General features: G+C 43.5%; 1 protein-coding gene across 12 annotated transcripts in view; it reads left to right on the top strand.

Moving 5' to 3' along the window:
* The window catches only part of LOC123511693 (cell surface glycoprotein 1-like), a 68,590-nt gene that overhangs the window by 17,961 nt on the left and 33,129 nt on the right, over positions 1-17,500 (top strand). For 8 of the 12 annotated variants that reach the window (XR_006676919.1, XR_006676917.1, XR_006676921.1 and 5 more), the window contains exon 2: positions 15,836-16,926. The exons of the other annotated variants lie outside the window; for them this stretch is intronic. Coding sequence is in view for 4 of the 8 variants with exons in the window: in XM_045267751.1 (XP_045123686.1) it covers positions 16,923-16,926 (4 nt within the window). In the remaining 4 variants the exon portion in view is untranslated. The remainder of the gene's footprint in view (positions 1-15,835; positions 16,927-17,500) is intronic. 12 annotated transcript variants of the gene reach the window in all.

The following is a 17,500-nucleotide window of genomic DNA, read 5'->3' as shown; positions in this document are numbered from 1 at the left end:
ACACACACACTCTCTCTCTCTCTCTCTCTCTCTCTCTCTCTCTCTCTCTCTCTCTCTCTCTCTCTCTCTCTTTATGGTCAATAGATGAAGGAATTACTGGAAATAAAATAAATACGGAATAATGAATTAGCCCCTTCAGTACTGGAACGCATTTCTACCATGAATTTTGTGTATATATAGACTATATAGACGAGTTGATTGACGTTAGGAAGAGTCTATGGAGGTCGGAAGATTAATGGCTAGAGTCTTCATTATTTTTATCCTAACCTAAGGATCTAAAGCTGTATAAAATCACCAAATAGTTAACAAAATAGATAGGAAAACGCATCATGATACTGAAGGGGTTATTACGATTTGGATCACTTGCCAAACCAAACCGAATTTAACCCAGCTTAATTCATCATGGAGAGAATGACATATAGGTAAATGCTGTGGCTCTAATATTCAAAGGAAGTTAACTGGAAACGGAAGGTACACGGTCAGAGGAGTGTCTAAAGAGGACGAGGAGGAGGAGGAGGAGGAGGAAGATGTAGTGATGTGTATAATGGAAAGAGAACAAGGAGGAGGAGGTAGCAAATCGAGAGTCCGTGTGAAAATCTTGTCTTGTGGCCGACCTCTGCTTGCTTGCCCTGGCCCTCCCTACCCCTCCCCTACCCCCTTCATTGTCCCGACGGCTTGTGGCTTCCTCCTCTTCCTCCTCCTCCTCCTCCTGCTGCTGCAGTTGCGCGGCGGTGGTGTGGGTTGGCTGACCTCCCGTCTTGAGCGGTCGTGCGAACCTCACCCATGCTGCCTGTGTGTGTGTGTGTGTGTGTGTGTGTGTGTGTGTGTGTTACCTTCCTTCCTTCCTTCATCCAACTTTCCTTCACTCCCTCCTTCATTTACCACTCTTCATCTATCCTTCCCTTTCATCCACCTATCCTTCCCTTCCTTCCTTCCCTTCTTCCTTCCTTCCTTCCTTCCTTCCTTCCTTCTTTCCTTCGTCCAACTTTCCTTTTCTCCCTTCTTTCCTTCCATATCTCCCTATCCTTTCTTCCTTCCCTCTATCCTTCTATCCATTCACTTATGATTCCCTCCTTTCCTCCTTCCATCCACCTACACCCCCTCCTTCCCTCCACCACCACCACCATCATGTCACGTACAGCAGCTGGGAAGGTGGGAAGGCTTCTTAGTCCTCCCTCCACCTCTGACCACCTCATCCGTCTCTGTCTCCCTTTGTATCTGTGTGTGTATCTGTCTGCCCTCCCGTCTGTCTGTCTTGCTGGCTGTGACGAGTCGTGAAGTGTGCTGAGGAAGGAGGAAAAAGAGTGAAGAATTGTTGAAGGTGGAGGATGTGAAGTCTTAATCCCTTCAGTACTAGGATGCATTTTTACTTTGAGTTTTGGGTACGATTAGAGGATTTTGTTTACATTAGAAAGGGTCTATAGAGGTCAGGAGAGTTATAGCCGGAGGATTCAGTATTTCAATCCCCCGCATAAGTTTCTGCGCTTCACCACTATTTCTAAAGGCTTTATCTAAATTTACACGTGTTTTTAAGGCAGATTGACAGGATTTGTACGTTATTAACTGGAGAAACCTTCTTGAAATCCCCGCTAATCATCTCTGTGGCCCTTGAAGATAGTCGTGGTGAGAGAGCATAGCGTTTCTAAATACGGACCTTCGTTCAGTGTTTTGTTGTGTTAACCTGCTTAAGTTTACCTGCAGTGGCTTGGGACAGGTGTGTGGAGTGTTCGTGAAGGGAGGTACAGTGCAGGTCGATTGCTTGGTGGTGGTGGTGGTGGTGTTACGTTCTTCTTTTGTCAATGTGCATGTTAGTATGTTTCCTTCTTTCTTTCCTTTTTTTTTCAACGTTTTCTTCGTATTTTTATATCCTCCTCCTCCTCCTCCTCCTCCTCCTCCTCCTCCTCCTCCTCTGCCCTCGTCACCACCACTTACCTCACTTCCTCGCTTCCTTTCTTTTAACGAGTGACCACACACACACACACACACACACACACACACACACACACACACACACACACACACACGTGGTGGAAAGATGAACAAGAGAACCAAGGATTTAGTGTGTACAAAAGCGAACGTGATTTAGAACAATAAGAGAGAGAGAGAGAGAGAGAGAGAGAGAGAGAGAGAGTTACGCATAATTATAAGAACAAGACAATTTTATCAAGCTATGTATACTCGGAATTTCTCTCTCTCTCTCTCTCTCTCTCTCTCTCTCTCTCTCTCTCTCTCTCTCTCTCTCTCTCTCTCGTCACGGTGCAATGAATTCTTTTTCTCTCACTTTTGTCCTCACTCTCTCTAATGTACAGTGTGTGTGTGTGTGTGTGTGTGTGTGTGTGTGTGTGTGTGTGTGTGTGTGTGTGTGCTCGAATAGGGGGAGGGAGTGTGGGGAGGGAGGGCACCGGAAACTGCAGCTGTCTTGGTCACGATGGTTGGGGAAGAGATTGTGGGGAAGGGGAAGAAGGAGGGGGGGAAGAAAGGGAGGGTGAGGGTTACTGGTGCCTAAGGGGATGTGTTGGGCGTGGGAAGGGAAAAGGGAAGGTATGGTGTGTAGGGAAGACTTGTGAGGAGGAGGAGGAGGAGGAAGAAGAGGAATAACTGAAGTGAGGAATATAGGTGAGTGTAGATTGGTTGTGGAGGAGGAAGAAGAGGAAGAGAAGGAGGAATGGTGGTTAGTGGTGGATGTGGCGATAAAGGAGGAGGAGGAGGAAGAAGAGGAGAGGAAGGGGAAGTAAAAGGAGGGTTAGTTTGAGGTCATGGATCATCTCCTCCTCCTCCTCCTCCTCCTCCTCCTCCTCCTCCTCCTCCTCCTCCTCCTCCTCCTCTATCCTTCCTTGTGTTCGTCAGTCTGTTTGTCAGTCTGTCTGTTTGGGTGTCTGAATCCATCTGTCTGTCTGTTTGTCAGTCATTAGTGTGTGTGTGTGTGTGTGTGTGTGTGTGTGTGTGTGTGTGTGTGTGTGTGTGTGAGCACGTCACGGATGAAGAACAAAGGATAACAGTAAGTGAGAGATTTCAACTCGCGCTAAATATTGAACAAGAACATTACTGGTAACGTGTTGGCCAAGGTCTTCACATTTCTCCTCTTTCTTTTTTTCTTTCTTTCTTTCTTTCTATTTTGTTTATTTTTTCTTCCCTTCCTTCCTTTCTTTCTCTCTATTTTGTTTATTTTCTCTTCCTTCTTCCTTCCTTTCTTTCTTTCTTTCTTATTTATTTTCTTTCTTTCTTTCTTTCTTTTTTTCTTGTTTATTTTCTCTTCCTTGGTCTTTGTTTCCTTTGTTTCGTCGTATACATTGCTTTCTCTTCCTCACTTTCTTTCCTCAATCATTTTCCTCCTCCTCCTCCTCCTCCTCCTCCTCCTCCTCCTCTTCTTCTACTTCCTTATTTATTTTCATGTCATTTCTTTCCTCATTTTCTCTTGCTATATTTCCTTCCCTCCTTTATTGCTCTATTATTAACCACCTTCTCTTCTTTCTCTATCTTTTGTTTTCTTTCATTCCTTCATTTTATTCCTTCCTCTCCCTACATACCTCCTTTTTCCTTCACCTTTCCTCTCAGCCCCTTTCATATTTTTCCTCGTTTCCTCATTACCTTTCATTCTCCCTTTTACGATGTTCTTTTTCTCTTTCCCTTTCTTCCTTTCTCATATTCTTCCTTTCCATCCTTTTGCTCTCTCTCTCTCTCTCTCTCTCTCTCTCTCTCTCTCTCTCTCTCTCTCTCTCTCGCTCTCGTTCTCGTTCTCGTGACCTTTCCTCGCCTACAGAGCAAGTGTGTGTGTGTGTGTGTGTGTGTTATGATCAGTATTCAGGTGTGTGTAGGTAAGGCATGGGAACTGGAGAGAAAAGAAGGAAGGAAGAGGAAGGGAAGAGTGCAGTGTGTGAAAGGGAAGGTTAATGTTACAGGAAGAGATAGTGTAGGTGGTGGTGGTGGTAGTAAAAGTAGTAGTAGTAGTAGTAGTAGTAATTTTAAGAAGAATAGTAACTAGTTGATGTTATTATGATTGTGAAAGAGAGAGAGAGAGAGAGAGAGAGAGAGAGAGAGAGAGAGAGAGAGAGAGAGAGAGAGAGAGAGAGAGAGAGTTGCAGGGTGGAATGGGAGGTAAGGAGGGGAAGATAAGGTCAAAAAGAGAACGTGCAAAGCCTTACACGATAGAAAAATAGAGGGAAGAAAAGAATAATGTAGCTTTTTTTAAGAGAGAGAGAGAGAGAGAGAGAGAGAGAGAGAAGGGGGGAGGGAATCCAGGACGAAAAGAAGGAAAAATTGAAGAGGAAAATGAGGACAAGAGAACGAGAAGGAGAAGGAGGAGGAGACATACGGAAAAGAAGGAAGGAAGGAAGGAAGGAGACAAGTCGGAGAGACCAGACAGTATAGGAAGGAGGGGAGGGAGGTGGAGCCAACGGCCGGAGACAGTGGAGGTGAGCACGTGGGTGAAGCTCCTCCACCTCCTCCATGCCCCTCCATTCTTTCCTCCATCTCTCCCCACCCTCTCTCCTACCCTTTGTGACCGCCTCCTCCTCCTCCTCCTCCTCCTCCTCCTCCTCCTCCTCCTCCTCCTCCTCCTCCTCCTCCTCCTCCATATACCTGTTTCCTCCTTCATCCTTACCTGCTCACTGCTTATATCCTCTTCCTCTTCTTCATCTTCTTCTTCTTCTTCTTCTTCTTCTTCTTCTTCTTCTTCTTCTTCTTCTTCTCTTCCTTTGTTCTTTCTTTCGTTCATTTTGTTTTTTCCTATTTTTTTAATCTTTCGTGTATGTTTTATTATCTGCTTGTGTCTTTTATCTTTTATGTTATTTTCTCCTCTTTCTCTTCCTTCTTCCATTCCTTCCTTCCTTCCTGCTCCCTTATTACTTCCTTCTTCCATTTTCTTGTTTCCTTCTTTCCTCATCTCCGTCCCTCTTTTCCTTCCTTCCTTCCTTCCTTCCTTCCTTCTCTCCGTTCCTTCATTTCTTTCCTTTCCTTTCTTCCGGTCCTTCATTCCTTTCTCCTCCTCCTCCTCCTCCTCCTCCTCCTCCTCCTCCTCCTCCTCCTCCTCCTCCTCCTCCTCCTCCTACACACACACACACACACACACACACACACACACACACACACACACACACACACTTTAATAGTATATTAGTAGTGGTAGTGTGTGCCCAGTGATGGAGACGAGTATGTTGGTGGTGGTGGTGGTGGTGCTTAGCTGTTGTTTTTGCAGTTGATAGTAATGGTGGTTGTTGTGGTGACGTACGTGGTGGTGGTGGTGGTGATGGTGGTTCACGAGGAGTAAGAAGAGGCTGTGGTGGGCATTCAAGAGAGAGAGAGAGAGAGAGAGAGAGAGAGAGAGAGAGAGAAAACATAGTGGTGGTATTAGTAACAGTAGGAGGAGGGGAGGAGGGAGAGGAGGTGGTGTAGTAGTAGAAGTAGTAGTAGTAGTAGTGTTAGTTGTAGCAGTAGTAGGAGGAGAAGGAAGAAATGGGTGTTAGTAGTAGTAGTAGTAGTAGTAGTAGTAGGAATACTAAGGAAAGCCAAACAGCAACAGACCTGTTGGTCCTTTCGAGGTTGTTTGGTAACTACTACTAACTGGCTACAGATAAGAGAGACAGGACAGTACAGGAGAAGGCTGCTCCCCACCCACCACTCCCTCCAGCTTTCGCTGGCATGGAAAATAGTTTGGAAAAGTACCATGCAGTATGGAAAAACTGACACGGAATTTTCACAGGAAAGGATGATAGTGTTAATAGCGAATAGTAGAAGAAGGAAAGAAAGAAAAGGAGATGTAGTAGTAGTAGTAGTAGTAGTAGCAGCAGCAGCAGCAGTAGCAATAATAATAGTAGTAGTAGTAGGAGGAGGAAGAGAGGAGCATCAGTAGGAGAGAGAAGGAGTAGTAAAAAGAGGAGGAGGAGAGGAGTAGGAGTAGTAATAGGAGGAGGAGCAGAAGCATCAGTAGGAGGAGTAGGAGTAATTGAGCGGTGTTGCAAAATAGCGAGTGGTCGAAAGGATTGATCGAGGTTCATTCTGTTGCATCAGCTGACTCTGCCCTGCTCCCATGATCCCCTCTCTCTCTCTCTCTCTCTCTCTCTCTCTCTCTCTCTCTCTCTCTCTCTCTCTCTCTCTCTCTCTCTCATGTGTCTCGTCGTGAAGCGCATGTTTTCAACAGGCTAGTTGTTTTCATCCTCTCTCTCTCTCTCTCTCTCTCTCTCTCTCTCTCTCTCTCTCTCTCTCTCTCTCTCTCTCTCTCTCTCTCTCTCTCTCTGCAGCTCATTAGTTCGCTTGCTCTCGCTTTGTCATCCTGCCTCATATATTCTCTCTCTCTCTCTCTCTCTCTCTCTCTCTCTCTCTCTCTCTCTCTCTCTCTCTCTCTCTCTCTCTCTCTCTCTCTCTCTTACCTTAACACATGGCAGGGATAGAAGTGTACCAGCAGAGACCCGGCAAATACCATGAGAGAGAGAGAGAGAGAGATGGTAGTTTATAGGTTAGAATCACGTAGAATAGGCTTGAGGTTTTTAAATAGGCCGGTATTTTTTTCTTTTATCATTATTATCTAGATTTATATGAGAAGGGATGTGTGTGTGTGTGTGTGTGTGTGTGTGTGTGTTATTTTTATTATTTTTTATAATTTTGTTGATATTTTTTATTACGGGTTGTTTGTCTATATTTGTTTTTGTTTTTGTTTTTTCTCAAATATAGTTGTTGTTTTTTTATTTCTGTTGTTGTTTTTCGTTTTGTTGTCTAAAATGAGGTTAGGACAAACAAATTAGCTAAGAGTTTGTAAGGTTAGAGAGAGAGAGAGAGAGAGAGAGAGAGAGAGAGAGAGAGACACACTGAAATGAGATGGTGTGGGTGCCTGCGGGTTGTGTGTGTGTGTGTGTGTGTTAAGGATTGGCGTGGGTGAAGACTGGTGACCTTGGGGATACATAGAGAGAGAGAGAGAGAGAGAGAGAGAGAGAGAATATCCTATAAGTCAATCCACTTTCTATCTTCTCATCAACAAACACCAAACCAAACATCCTCCTCCTCCTCCTCCTCCTCCTCCTCCTCCTCCTCCTCCTCCTCCTCCTCCTCTTCTTCTTCTTCTTCTTCTTCTTCTTCTTCTTCTTCTTCTTCTTCTTCTTCTTCCACGTCTGCCTCTCCGTCTCCTCCCGTTACTGGTGCCCATTGGAAGGGTAAAAGATTTTCTCTCTCCCTCTCACTTGTCCTCCTCCTCCTCCTCCGCCTCCTCCTCTTCTTCTTAAACATACTGCCCATACCCACTGAGTCACTGACCCTCTCTCTCTCTCTCTCTCTCTCTCTCTCTCTCTCTCTCTCTCTCTCTCTCTCTCTCTCTCTCTGATAACAAAATTATAAAGAAATGCATCCCAGTTTATCGTCACTAGTGTGTGTGTGTGTGTGTGTGTGTGTGTAGGAGCAGAGCAATGTGGAGAAAGCAATTGGAGAGAGATAAACACAATATTGCGAAAGAACTACAAAATAAGAGTGTTGCATCAGCCAACAGTAGTAGTAGTAGTAGTAGTAGTGGTGGTGGTGGTGGTGGTGGTGATAATGGGGACACTAGGGTGATAATGGTGTGATAAGTGAAGGGTGAAGCGGTTTTGTGGTAGGGTTGTGTTGGAAGGCCAGGGAAATAGAAGGGAGGGTAGAGCCAGTGGTGTGTTGAAGTGATGGGATAGGGAAAGAAGGATGGGGGGGCGGTTATGATGGGGCTCAGTGTGGTAGTGATGGTGGTTGTGAGGGTACAGGGGAAGAGAGAGATAGGGGTGGGGGAGTGATGAGGAGAAGGAGCAGGAATTTTTTCGGGTGATAGAGATGGGGCGTGGTAAGTGAAGGGGAAACTATAGTGTACTTGAAGAAAGGGAGGGAAGAGATGGTGAATAGGCTGAGTGGATGTTGAAGGGTGGTGGTGGTGGTGGTGGTGGTGATGTGGAAAGAAGTGGAATGTGGTAGTTTGTTGACACGTGTTTCAACATTGCATTGTGCTCCTCCTCCTCCTCCTCCTCCTCAGTTTGTGTGTTTCAGAGAGAGAGAGAGAGAGAGAGAGAGAGCATTTTACACAACCATCTTCCAGTGTAAATGTGTAATCAGTAACGCACGAATATAAAAACAAACACACAGACAGACACTCAGAAGACCAGTGATGGCGAGATAGTGAAGACTTGCACTAATAATGATGATAATAATAATAATAATAATAATGATAGTAACTATGCAGAGTTGCTAAAATACATATTAACTAATGTACCGTATATATGATAGTGACTTAGAAGATATTGATAAGTAAACTCTTGAGGTATTTGAGAGACCGAAAACACACACACACACACACACACACACACACACACACACACACACACGGTAACAGCAACAAAACGACAGTAAAACACTAGTCAATGATAGGTGAAATATGAATAAGACAGACAGACAGACAAACAAACACGCTCATAACAAACGGAATCACACAGACGCTCATAAAGGACAGATGGACAGACAGACAGACAGACAGACAGACAGACATTCAAGCACACAAAGAGACAGACTGACATCACAACAATACACAATAATAGTAAAGTTTCTCCAGCTGTGTGTCTGTGTGTGTGTGTGTGTGTGTGTGTGTGTGTGTGTGTGTGTGTGTGTAGATAAAAGTTGGAAATAAAAGGTTAATTGATAGTGAAAAGAAAGAAGAAAAACAGATTAAAGTGAATTGTGATAAAAGGAGTGAAAAGATTTAAAACAGCAACAACCCAAGTGACTAGACAACATCAGAGGGGCCACTGCAAAGACTGTCTATCCCCCGACTCTACAGTACATCCGATCCCGTTCCTGGGTGTGTGTGTGTGTGTGTGTGTGTGTGTGTGTGTGTGTGTGTGTGTGTGGTCTTCGCCTCTACCTGCCCTCTTCTCTTCACAGGTGACGGCGGGACAAACAGCATATCATAAACAGTGGTGGTGCTCTCTCTCTCTCTCTCTCTCTCTCTCTCTCTCTCTCTCTCTCTCATTTTCGTCTTTATTTCATGCTTCATCTTTTTCTTTATATATTTTTTTCCTTTTCCTTCGTCCTTCATTCTTTTCCTTCTTTTCTTCGTATCCTCCATATTTGTTTACTTACCTCATCTCTCTCTCTCTCTCTCTCTCTCTCTCTCTCTCTCTCTCTCTCTCTCTCTCTCTCTCTCTCTCTCTCTCTCTCTCTCTCTCTCTCTCTCTCTCTGTGTGTGTGTGTGTGTGAGAGAGAGAGAGAGAGAGAGAGACAGACAGAGAGACAGAGTTGCGTCAGTCCAACAACTGTGCGCCTCATTTTCTTTATTTTTTCTTTATTTTTTTCTTTATTTTTTTCTTTTTCTTGTTTCCTAACTTAAATCGTGACTCGTGGTAGGGTCATGGTAATTCATTCTCTCTCTCTCTCTCTCTCTCTCTCTCTCTCTCTCTCTCTCTCTCTCTCTCTCTCGTGTATGTTTATATCCTTGAGTCAGTAACTGGTTATTTTATTTTTGCTTTATTATTATTATTATTATTATTATTATTATTATTATTATTATTATTATTATTATTATTTTTATTTACGTATTTATTCTTCTATATATTTATTTTATCATTTCTTTTTCGTAACGTCTCAATATTGATAAAATTTCCCAAGTCTCTCTCTCTCTCTCTCTCTCTCTCTCTCTCTCTCTCTCTCTCTCTCTCTCTCTCTCTCTCTCTCTCTCTCTCTCTCTCTCTCTCTCTCTCTCTTCGTATTGTAAAGTATAATAGATCAATAGATAAGTAAAGAAATTATACATTAGCCCCAGTGTGTGTGTGTGTGTGTGTGTGTGTGTGTGTGTGTGTGTGTGTGTGTGTGTGTGTGTGTGTGTCATGTTTTTATCAGTTGTTGTCTTTTTGTCGCTCTTATTACCACGTGCGGCCATGAGGAGAGAGAGAGAGAGAGAGAGAGAGGGAGGCGGGGGGGGAGGGTGGTTGGTCAATTATGGTATTCAAGAAGAGGATATGTGTGTGTGTGTGTGTGTGTGTGTGTGTGTGTGTGTGTGTGAGTGCGTGCATGCGTGCTTGGGGTAGATCCTCCAATGAAACCTTTTAACAATTACCAGGTATTTCCTCTCTCTCTCTCTCTCTCTCTCTCTCTCTCTCTCTCTCTCTCTCTCTCTCTCTCTCTCTCTCTCTCTCTCTCTCTCTCTCTCTCTCTCTCAGAGGATCTACGCAATTGGCCCGTATTGATACATAACTCAGATTGGTCAGAGAGAGAGAGAGAGAGAGAGAGATGTAATAATGGTATAATATCTATGTTTTTTGCTTGTTTGTTCCCATGAATGTAAGTTTAAGAGAATTGGCTGCTTAAAATTACCTTCTAAAAATTCACTACTCCCTATTTCGATTCCTTATCATTTTATTTCTCTTTATCTACTCCTATTTATTCCTTCATTTTTTTTTTTTTTTTAATTCTCCAGCAATGGTGAATTTAGGAGAGTACGCATTTCATTTCAAGCTTATCTATTTATTTCTTCATTTATTTAGTTATTCTCCAGCAATGCGCTATTTAGAAGAGAGAGTACGTCTTTATTTCAGTCTTACCTATTTATTCCTTCATTTATTTATTTATTCTCTACCAATGGCTAATTTAGAAGAGTACGCATTTCATATCAGGCTTACCAACCGTATACATTAACTTCTCTTCACTCGTATAAATCTACACATTGATTCCTACAAGTGATAGTAATTCTAATGGCGGCTTCATTTTTTTTTTTTTTTTTTTGCATACTTTCTTGATTATTCCTAAGTCATAATACTCTCCCTCTGCAGTGCCCGGTAAGATTTATATAATAGCCACGTAGAACAGATAAGTGTAGGGTAAGTGCGTAGGTTCGTTCGTCGGCTGGTTAGGATTCAGAGAGTGAGTGTAGCAGGGTGGGGTGGGTCTTACTGTCATGTGGCTAGTGGTGGTGGTGGTGGTGATGTGGGCGTATTGTTGTGTCACTGATGTGTTTTATTACGAAGTGTACTCTTACTTGCTGACTTATGGAGTAAAAAGTTGTGTGTGTGTGTGTGTGTGTGTGTGTGTTGGTTTTAGAGTTGTAAGAGCGTGTGTTTACGTTTGGTCCAGATAAAGAGTTCGTGTGGATGTGGATTGGCAGGAGTGTTTAGTTTGTGTCGCGTTTCAGAGTTGTCGGGATGGTTAGGTGTGTTTTGAGTGAGACATTTGTGGTGTGGATGGATGTGTTGAGAGGTGTAGATTAGGAAGGGTAAGGGAGGGACTGGGAGGGGAAGGGAGGTGATCTCGTGTAGATATGGAGTGTATTATGGATAGATTTTAGACCATAATAGCTACGAGTGTGGTGGATGGATGTGTGGATTGAGTGAGACTGTGGTTATATTTCTTTAAACCAACTATCTCTCTCTCTCTCTCTCTCTCTCTCTCTCTCTCTCTCTCTCTCTCTCTCTCTCTCTCTCTCTCTCTCTCTCTCTCACGTTAACCAGAATTTACAGTAAAACCTCTTGAAGTCCAGCTCAGTTAAATCAAAACGTAACTTTCAAAAGAACAAATGTATGAATGATACCTTGAAAAAGATTAGGAGTGCTTCATAGAGACTGCCATAACGATAGAGTCTCGCACTAACCCTAATTGTCTTACAGTCTTGTTGAAGGGAAGATATACAAAGGAGAGCCAAATACAAGGGAATTCAAGGGAGAGTTTGGGCGTAGGTTAGACAAAGGGTATGGAGGGCTGAGGTGAGGTATGGTGTGGGCTGGACAGATGGGATGAGAGGAGAGACGATGGGGAGGAGGAGAGGGTGTGTGGGTGTGCTTGGGGGTCTCGGGGAAGGAGGGGAAGCGTTAAGCCATGTCCGGTCTAGTCCTAATACTCGCCTGACCTTCCTGACGATGAAGAATCTGATAAAGGACCCAAGAATGACGGTATTTCTCCTCCTCCTCCTCCTTCTGAACCCACTCCTGTCCTCCATTCTGTCTCCTCTCCTTACCACGTTTGCTTCACCACCACCACCACCACCACCACCACCATTAACTTTATTCTCTTAGCCTCCTTATTACATCACCTCGTCACTTTGTTTTTCCTCTGTTTTCTGTTTGTTTTCTTACGTTTGTCTGCTTAATGTTCCCTAGACGAGCTGCAGTCTGTGGCTCAGCTATACTCTTCACAACCATTCACTTTCTTCCGTACCTTGCAACACCACCAAAACCACCATTACAATACCCCCTTTTAGCATATCTATCCATTATCCCTCAACAAAAACCCACCATTACCATCACCATTATAATCTCCTTTTGCACCATCCCCAACACGAGCACCTCACTACGCCTCTGCATAACCACGTCACCCTCACTGCCATCACCCTTACCATCTCCAAATCAACGTATAAAGGAGCTCTAATGATGTACTAGTGCCCGCTTACCTAACCTCCGACTTGTGAACCAGGGCGTTATTTTCAGCGATTCGAACTAAGCGCCATATTCAGAAACGCTTCCCTCTCTCACCGCGACTATTTTCAAAGACTACAGAGACGATTAGCCGAGTTTTAAAGAGTATTTGCCCGGTTGATAATGCAGAAAACTCGTTAACGTGTTACTTAGATTACGGAAACAACCTTAAAAACCCGCATCACTTCAACTAGAGCCCTTTGAAAACAGTGAAGGTGCGGCGCGAAGGTGTTTCAGGATATGGAACTACAGACCTTGTTAAACACTTTGCCTCACCGCCACTGCGTTTCAATGTCATATTTTAAAGGCTTTAGTTGAAGTTACACGTATCTACATTTCAAAGGCTCGAGTTGAAGTTACACGTGTGTTTAGGAGTGATTTCGTGGTTGTAGTGACAAATTAAGAAGGTTTCTGCATTATAAATAGTAGAAACTCCCGTCAGAATCCGCCAAATCATCCCTGTGACCTTTGAAAATAGTTTTGGTTAAGGAGCAAAGCATTTTAGAATACAGATCGGAGAGGTACAGCGATAATACACATCCCACAACCGCGACTGCTTTCAAAATGCTCTAGTTAAATTTTGTGGCTTATTTAAGGATATATTTTGCAGTTTTAGTGACAGATTAACAAGGTTTCTACACTATAAACACGCGAAACACTCCTGAGAACCCGGCAAATCATCTCAGTGGCCTTTGAAAATAGTCGCGGTGAGGAAGCAAAGTGTTTCAGAAGGCAGGTTTGAGAGATAGACCGAGGCAGCACAGGGGTAATATTACGTCTTTTTGCTTGGAGTGTACACGTGTAATGGAAGCTTTGAGGTCATCCCTGGGACTATATTTGGCCTCCCTCACTGCATCTTGCCTATGTTGTTTAGTTTAAAGGCGTTTTGAAGTCTCATTATTATCGTGTGAGGTGGATGTGGTGTATGAGTGAATGCGTGGTGTTGGTGTGAGGAATGTAAGAATTATTTGTGGTGGTGTTGGTGATAGTGGTGTGTGTGTGTGTCTGTGTTGGTGTAAGGAATTTAAGGATAATTTTGTGGTGGTGTTGGTGATGATAGTGGTGTGTGTGTGTGTGTGTGTGTGTGTGTACGTGCATGGTGTTGTGGGGAAAGTTGTAAGGATGGTTATTGGTGCTGATGTTAGGTGATGGTGACGTGATAAAGATGTAGCTCATTGATTATTGATGTAAAAAAGTAATAATGGTAAATGATTGTTGACGTGAAAAGTTGTGGTGATGAATAAGGGTTCACATGAAAGAAAAAATTAATCTCCCTTACTGACAACTTCAAGATTAGGTTTGGTTAGGTTAGGTTAAGATAGGTTAGCTTAGGATAGGATAGGTTAGGTTAGGTTAGGTTAGGTTAGGTTACACTACTATCCAAACACTTGCCTCATCTCTCTCTTTCCCAGTTCGATTACCTTATTTTCTCAATATTCCAATACTCAAACATTCCTCTTACTATGCAATCAAGTTAGGTCAGGTTTCCACATTCTTACACTACTTCCCTGCCTCCTCCTCTTCTTCATTCCTCCCAATTTGCAGTTCATTTTTACTCTTTTCATTTCTGGTTTCCGTCTTCGCCTCTCCTACTCTTGACTTCCTCTGCAGATTCCATTGTGGTGAAGGAACACTGGCTTGGAATTGCGTACAGGTGTGGGTGTGTCTGGGTTGTGCAGGTGTGTGGCTTGGGGATAACTTGTGTACAGGTGTGGGTGTGTCTGGGTTGTGCAGGTGTGTGTCTTGGAGATAACTTGTGTACAGGTGTGGGTGTGTCTGGGTTGTGCAGGTGTGTGGCTTGAGGATAACTTGCGTACAGGTGTGGGTGTGTCTGGGTTGTGCAGGTGTGTGTCTTGTTCTTACCTGTCTGTTTATCTTCTTTGTTTTGATTATTATTTCTTTTCTTGGTTTTTTTTTTTTCCTTTAAAATGTAATTAAGTTTTTTGTTTTATTTCTTTCGTTCTTTTTTTCTTCTTCCCTTCAAGACTTAATGTAGGATTTTACTTTCATATTTACTAGTTTTTCTTTTACATTTATTTAATTTTACTTTTCATATATTCTTTTTTTCATAGTCGCTTACCTTCTGTTTTTATAGTGTGTGTGTGTGTGTGTGTGTGTGTGTGTGTGTGTGTGTGTGTGTGTGTGTGTGTGTGTGTGTGTGTTCCTGTACTACCAGACCAGCGGGGAAGTTATTCATTATTGATAAAAGTAAAAAACAAAAAAAAACGTTGATAAGAAGCAGATCCTGTTATACTTCATTCACACACACACACACACACACACACACACACACACACACACACACACACACACACACACACATGGAGGAAGAAAAAAAAAGGAGAGCTGAATTAAATGTAGAATGAGGGAAGAGAGAAGGAATCATGCACACACACGGACAGTTGCTCTCTCTCTCTCTCTCTCTCTCTCTCTCTCTCTCTCTCTCTCTCTCTCTCTCTCTCTCTCTCTCTCTCTCTCTCTCTCTCTCTCTCTCTCTCTCAACGCCCTAAGGTGTGGGTCGAGTTGTGGGAGATTTAAACATTTAAACCTCCTTGTCCGACTAACCTGCCCATCCCCCCAACCTCCTCCTCCTCCTCCTCCTCCAACCTCCTCCTTCTCCTCCAAAGACTTGCCTGCGGAACCTTTTTTTTTCCACCATTGTGTTGCAATTTCGATTTGGTTTTATTTGTATTTATTTTGGTTCTAGTTTTTACTCAAGTCATGTTATGTCTCTCTCTCTCTCTCTCTCTCTCTCTCTCTCTCTCTCTCTCTCTCTCTCTCTCTCTCTCTCTCTCTCTCTCTCTCTCTCTCTCTCTCTCTCTCTCTCTCTCTCTCTCTCTCTCTCTCTCTCTCTCTCTCTCTCTCTCTCTCTCTCTCTCTCTCTCGTCTAGTTGTTTTGTGCTTTGCCGTTGAGAATTACAGTATCATTCCTTGTATTTTTTTTTTTTTTTTTTTTTTTGTGTGTGTGTGTGTGTGTGTGTGTGCGTGTGTAGCCAGGCTGTGTATTGTGGGTAATAATACGTTTACTTGGCCTGTATATTTTCTCGACGTCTTATTTTTTTTTTTTTTCCTAGACGTCTGGACTTGTACCTGTTCTTGTACTTTTGTCTTTTGTTTTTTTTTTTCTTTTCCTTTTTTTTACGTTAATTTTATACTTTTCCTTGTTCTCGTTTAAAGAAATGTATATATGTGTATGTGTGTGTGGGTGGGTGGGTGTAGTTGGGTGTATTGGCTGCATAATACCGTGGCAAGCTAACCAGACCATAAACACATACCCTACGGAACACCAGGAATGCAGTGACGTCGATAACAACAATCTCGTTAAACTGAATCGTGTTTTAAGCTCCACGAAACAACCTTACCAATGTGTCACTAGTCCCAATACTCCGCGTGACCCTGACGCTAACCCTGACCCTCTACACGTGTCCTTCCCTCAGGTGTAACACAGGTAAACACATGATGCTCGGAACAGAGACTCGCGCAGGTGTTTAAGTGAGAGCGCAGGAACTGAACTGAAGTGAGTGTCAAGGAGAATGATGCTGTGATGTTGTTGACCCCATGTTGCTGAGATCACTTCCTGGACACCTCAGCACTGCTTTCCCCCGCTCAGCAGTCTTTTGAAGTGATGTGCTGAGTACTGAGGCGTTCCAAGGAGTGTGAAGTGCCAAGGTGCATCATACAGGCGTGACAGCACCTGGACATACCTGGATTGATTGGACTTGCTTACCTGGTGAAAAGTGCCCGGAGGAGAGTGAGAGGACACCACGCACGTCACCACAGTCATCACCACTACCATCTTCCCCTCTTCTTCCTTCTTCTCCTCCTCCTTCAGACTCTTCTCCTCTCCTTCAAGTCCTTATCCTCTTCTCTTGTTTATTTTGTTTCTGTTGTTCTGCTGAGTTATCCTTTAGCTTCATCTGTGTGTGTTCTGTTTTATCATCTAGTTTTTCTCTTTCTCTTTTTATCCTGAGTCTGTTTCATTGTTCTCAGATAATCTTTTAGTGTTTGTTTATTCTATCTCTCTTATCACCTGGTTTATCTTTCCCTCTTTCTCTTTACATGTTATTGAATTATCCTGCCCTCCTTCCTTCCCTCTGCCAAAGCTTTCTCCCCTTGTAGTGAGTGACCTGACTTGTGTTCCTAAGTAGGTGGCAGTCCCTCCATTACCCTCCCCCTCCCATAGCCCCTCCAAAGCTTCCATCCCTCACTCACACTCCCTTTCCTCCCTTACCTCACACCGCACACTCCCTCACGCACCTTCCTCCGCCTTCACCACCAAGGACATTACAGTCTCGAGAACCCAACCTCTCCAGCACATCCTTAACCCTAATTCACCATATCTCTTTCACACACCACTATACACCACTACTACTATTCCCACGCACTGACACCCGGCCTACTCACCTTTCATTCACTCTACTCCATCAAGACTGTTTCTACTCCGTCACTCTATCAGTCCACTCCACGCCACTTTCTCTCTCTCCGGTGTTGTGGTGACGTGCGCAGAATCAAGACGCTGCAAACATGAGTAAGTATAGACGCGTTGCAAGCAGATTGACAAGAGAGTAAGCAAATAATCCTCTTCCTCTTTCTGCTCCTCCTGCTGCTGTTTCTTTTATTGATAGTGTAGAATAGTTGACCCAAACAGCTTATATATAGTAAGGACCTCAAGGTTTGCTGCTGCTTGGTCTTCATCAGTATTCCCATCTTTTATTTCACCAGTGTTTGTATATATCTCAGTCTCCGTTTCCTTTTATGGGTTCTTTTCTCCTTCCTCGTCTTGCCTCGCGCTGCATGTTGAATGGAAAGTGTCAGAAGGGCTTGGTTCTTACTTCCTTCGTCTCCCTTCCTGGTGGTGAAGTGTTGTGTTGGCTTGGCTTGGCTTGGCTTGAGGGTTTGCTTGGGAGGTGTGGGGAAGTCTTACGCTGAGTATTGCCTTGTGTGGAGCTGTGTGTTTGTGTTTCTTTTGGGTGTGAATGAGTGTTTTCTTCTCTGGGTTGTTTTCTTGGTTTTTATTTTCTTTTATTGTTGTTATGGTTGTGTTTATTATTTGATTTTTATACTGTCGTTCTTATCGTTTCTCATTCTTTCTCTTACTACTG

This window comes from Portunus trituberculatus, chromosome 31, assembly GCF_017591435.1.
Source record: "Portunus trituberculatus isolate SZX2019 chromosome 31, ASM1759143v1, whole genome shotgun sequence".
Classification (NCBI taxonomy): Eukaryota; Metazoa; Arthropoda; class Malacostraca; order Decapoda; family Portunidae; genus Portunus; species Portunus trituberculatus.
This window is presented reverse-complemented; position numbering and strand designations above follow the sequence as displayed.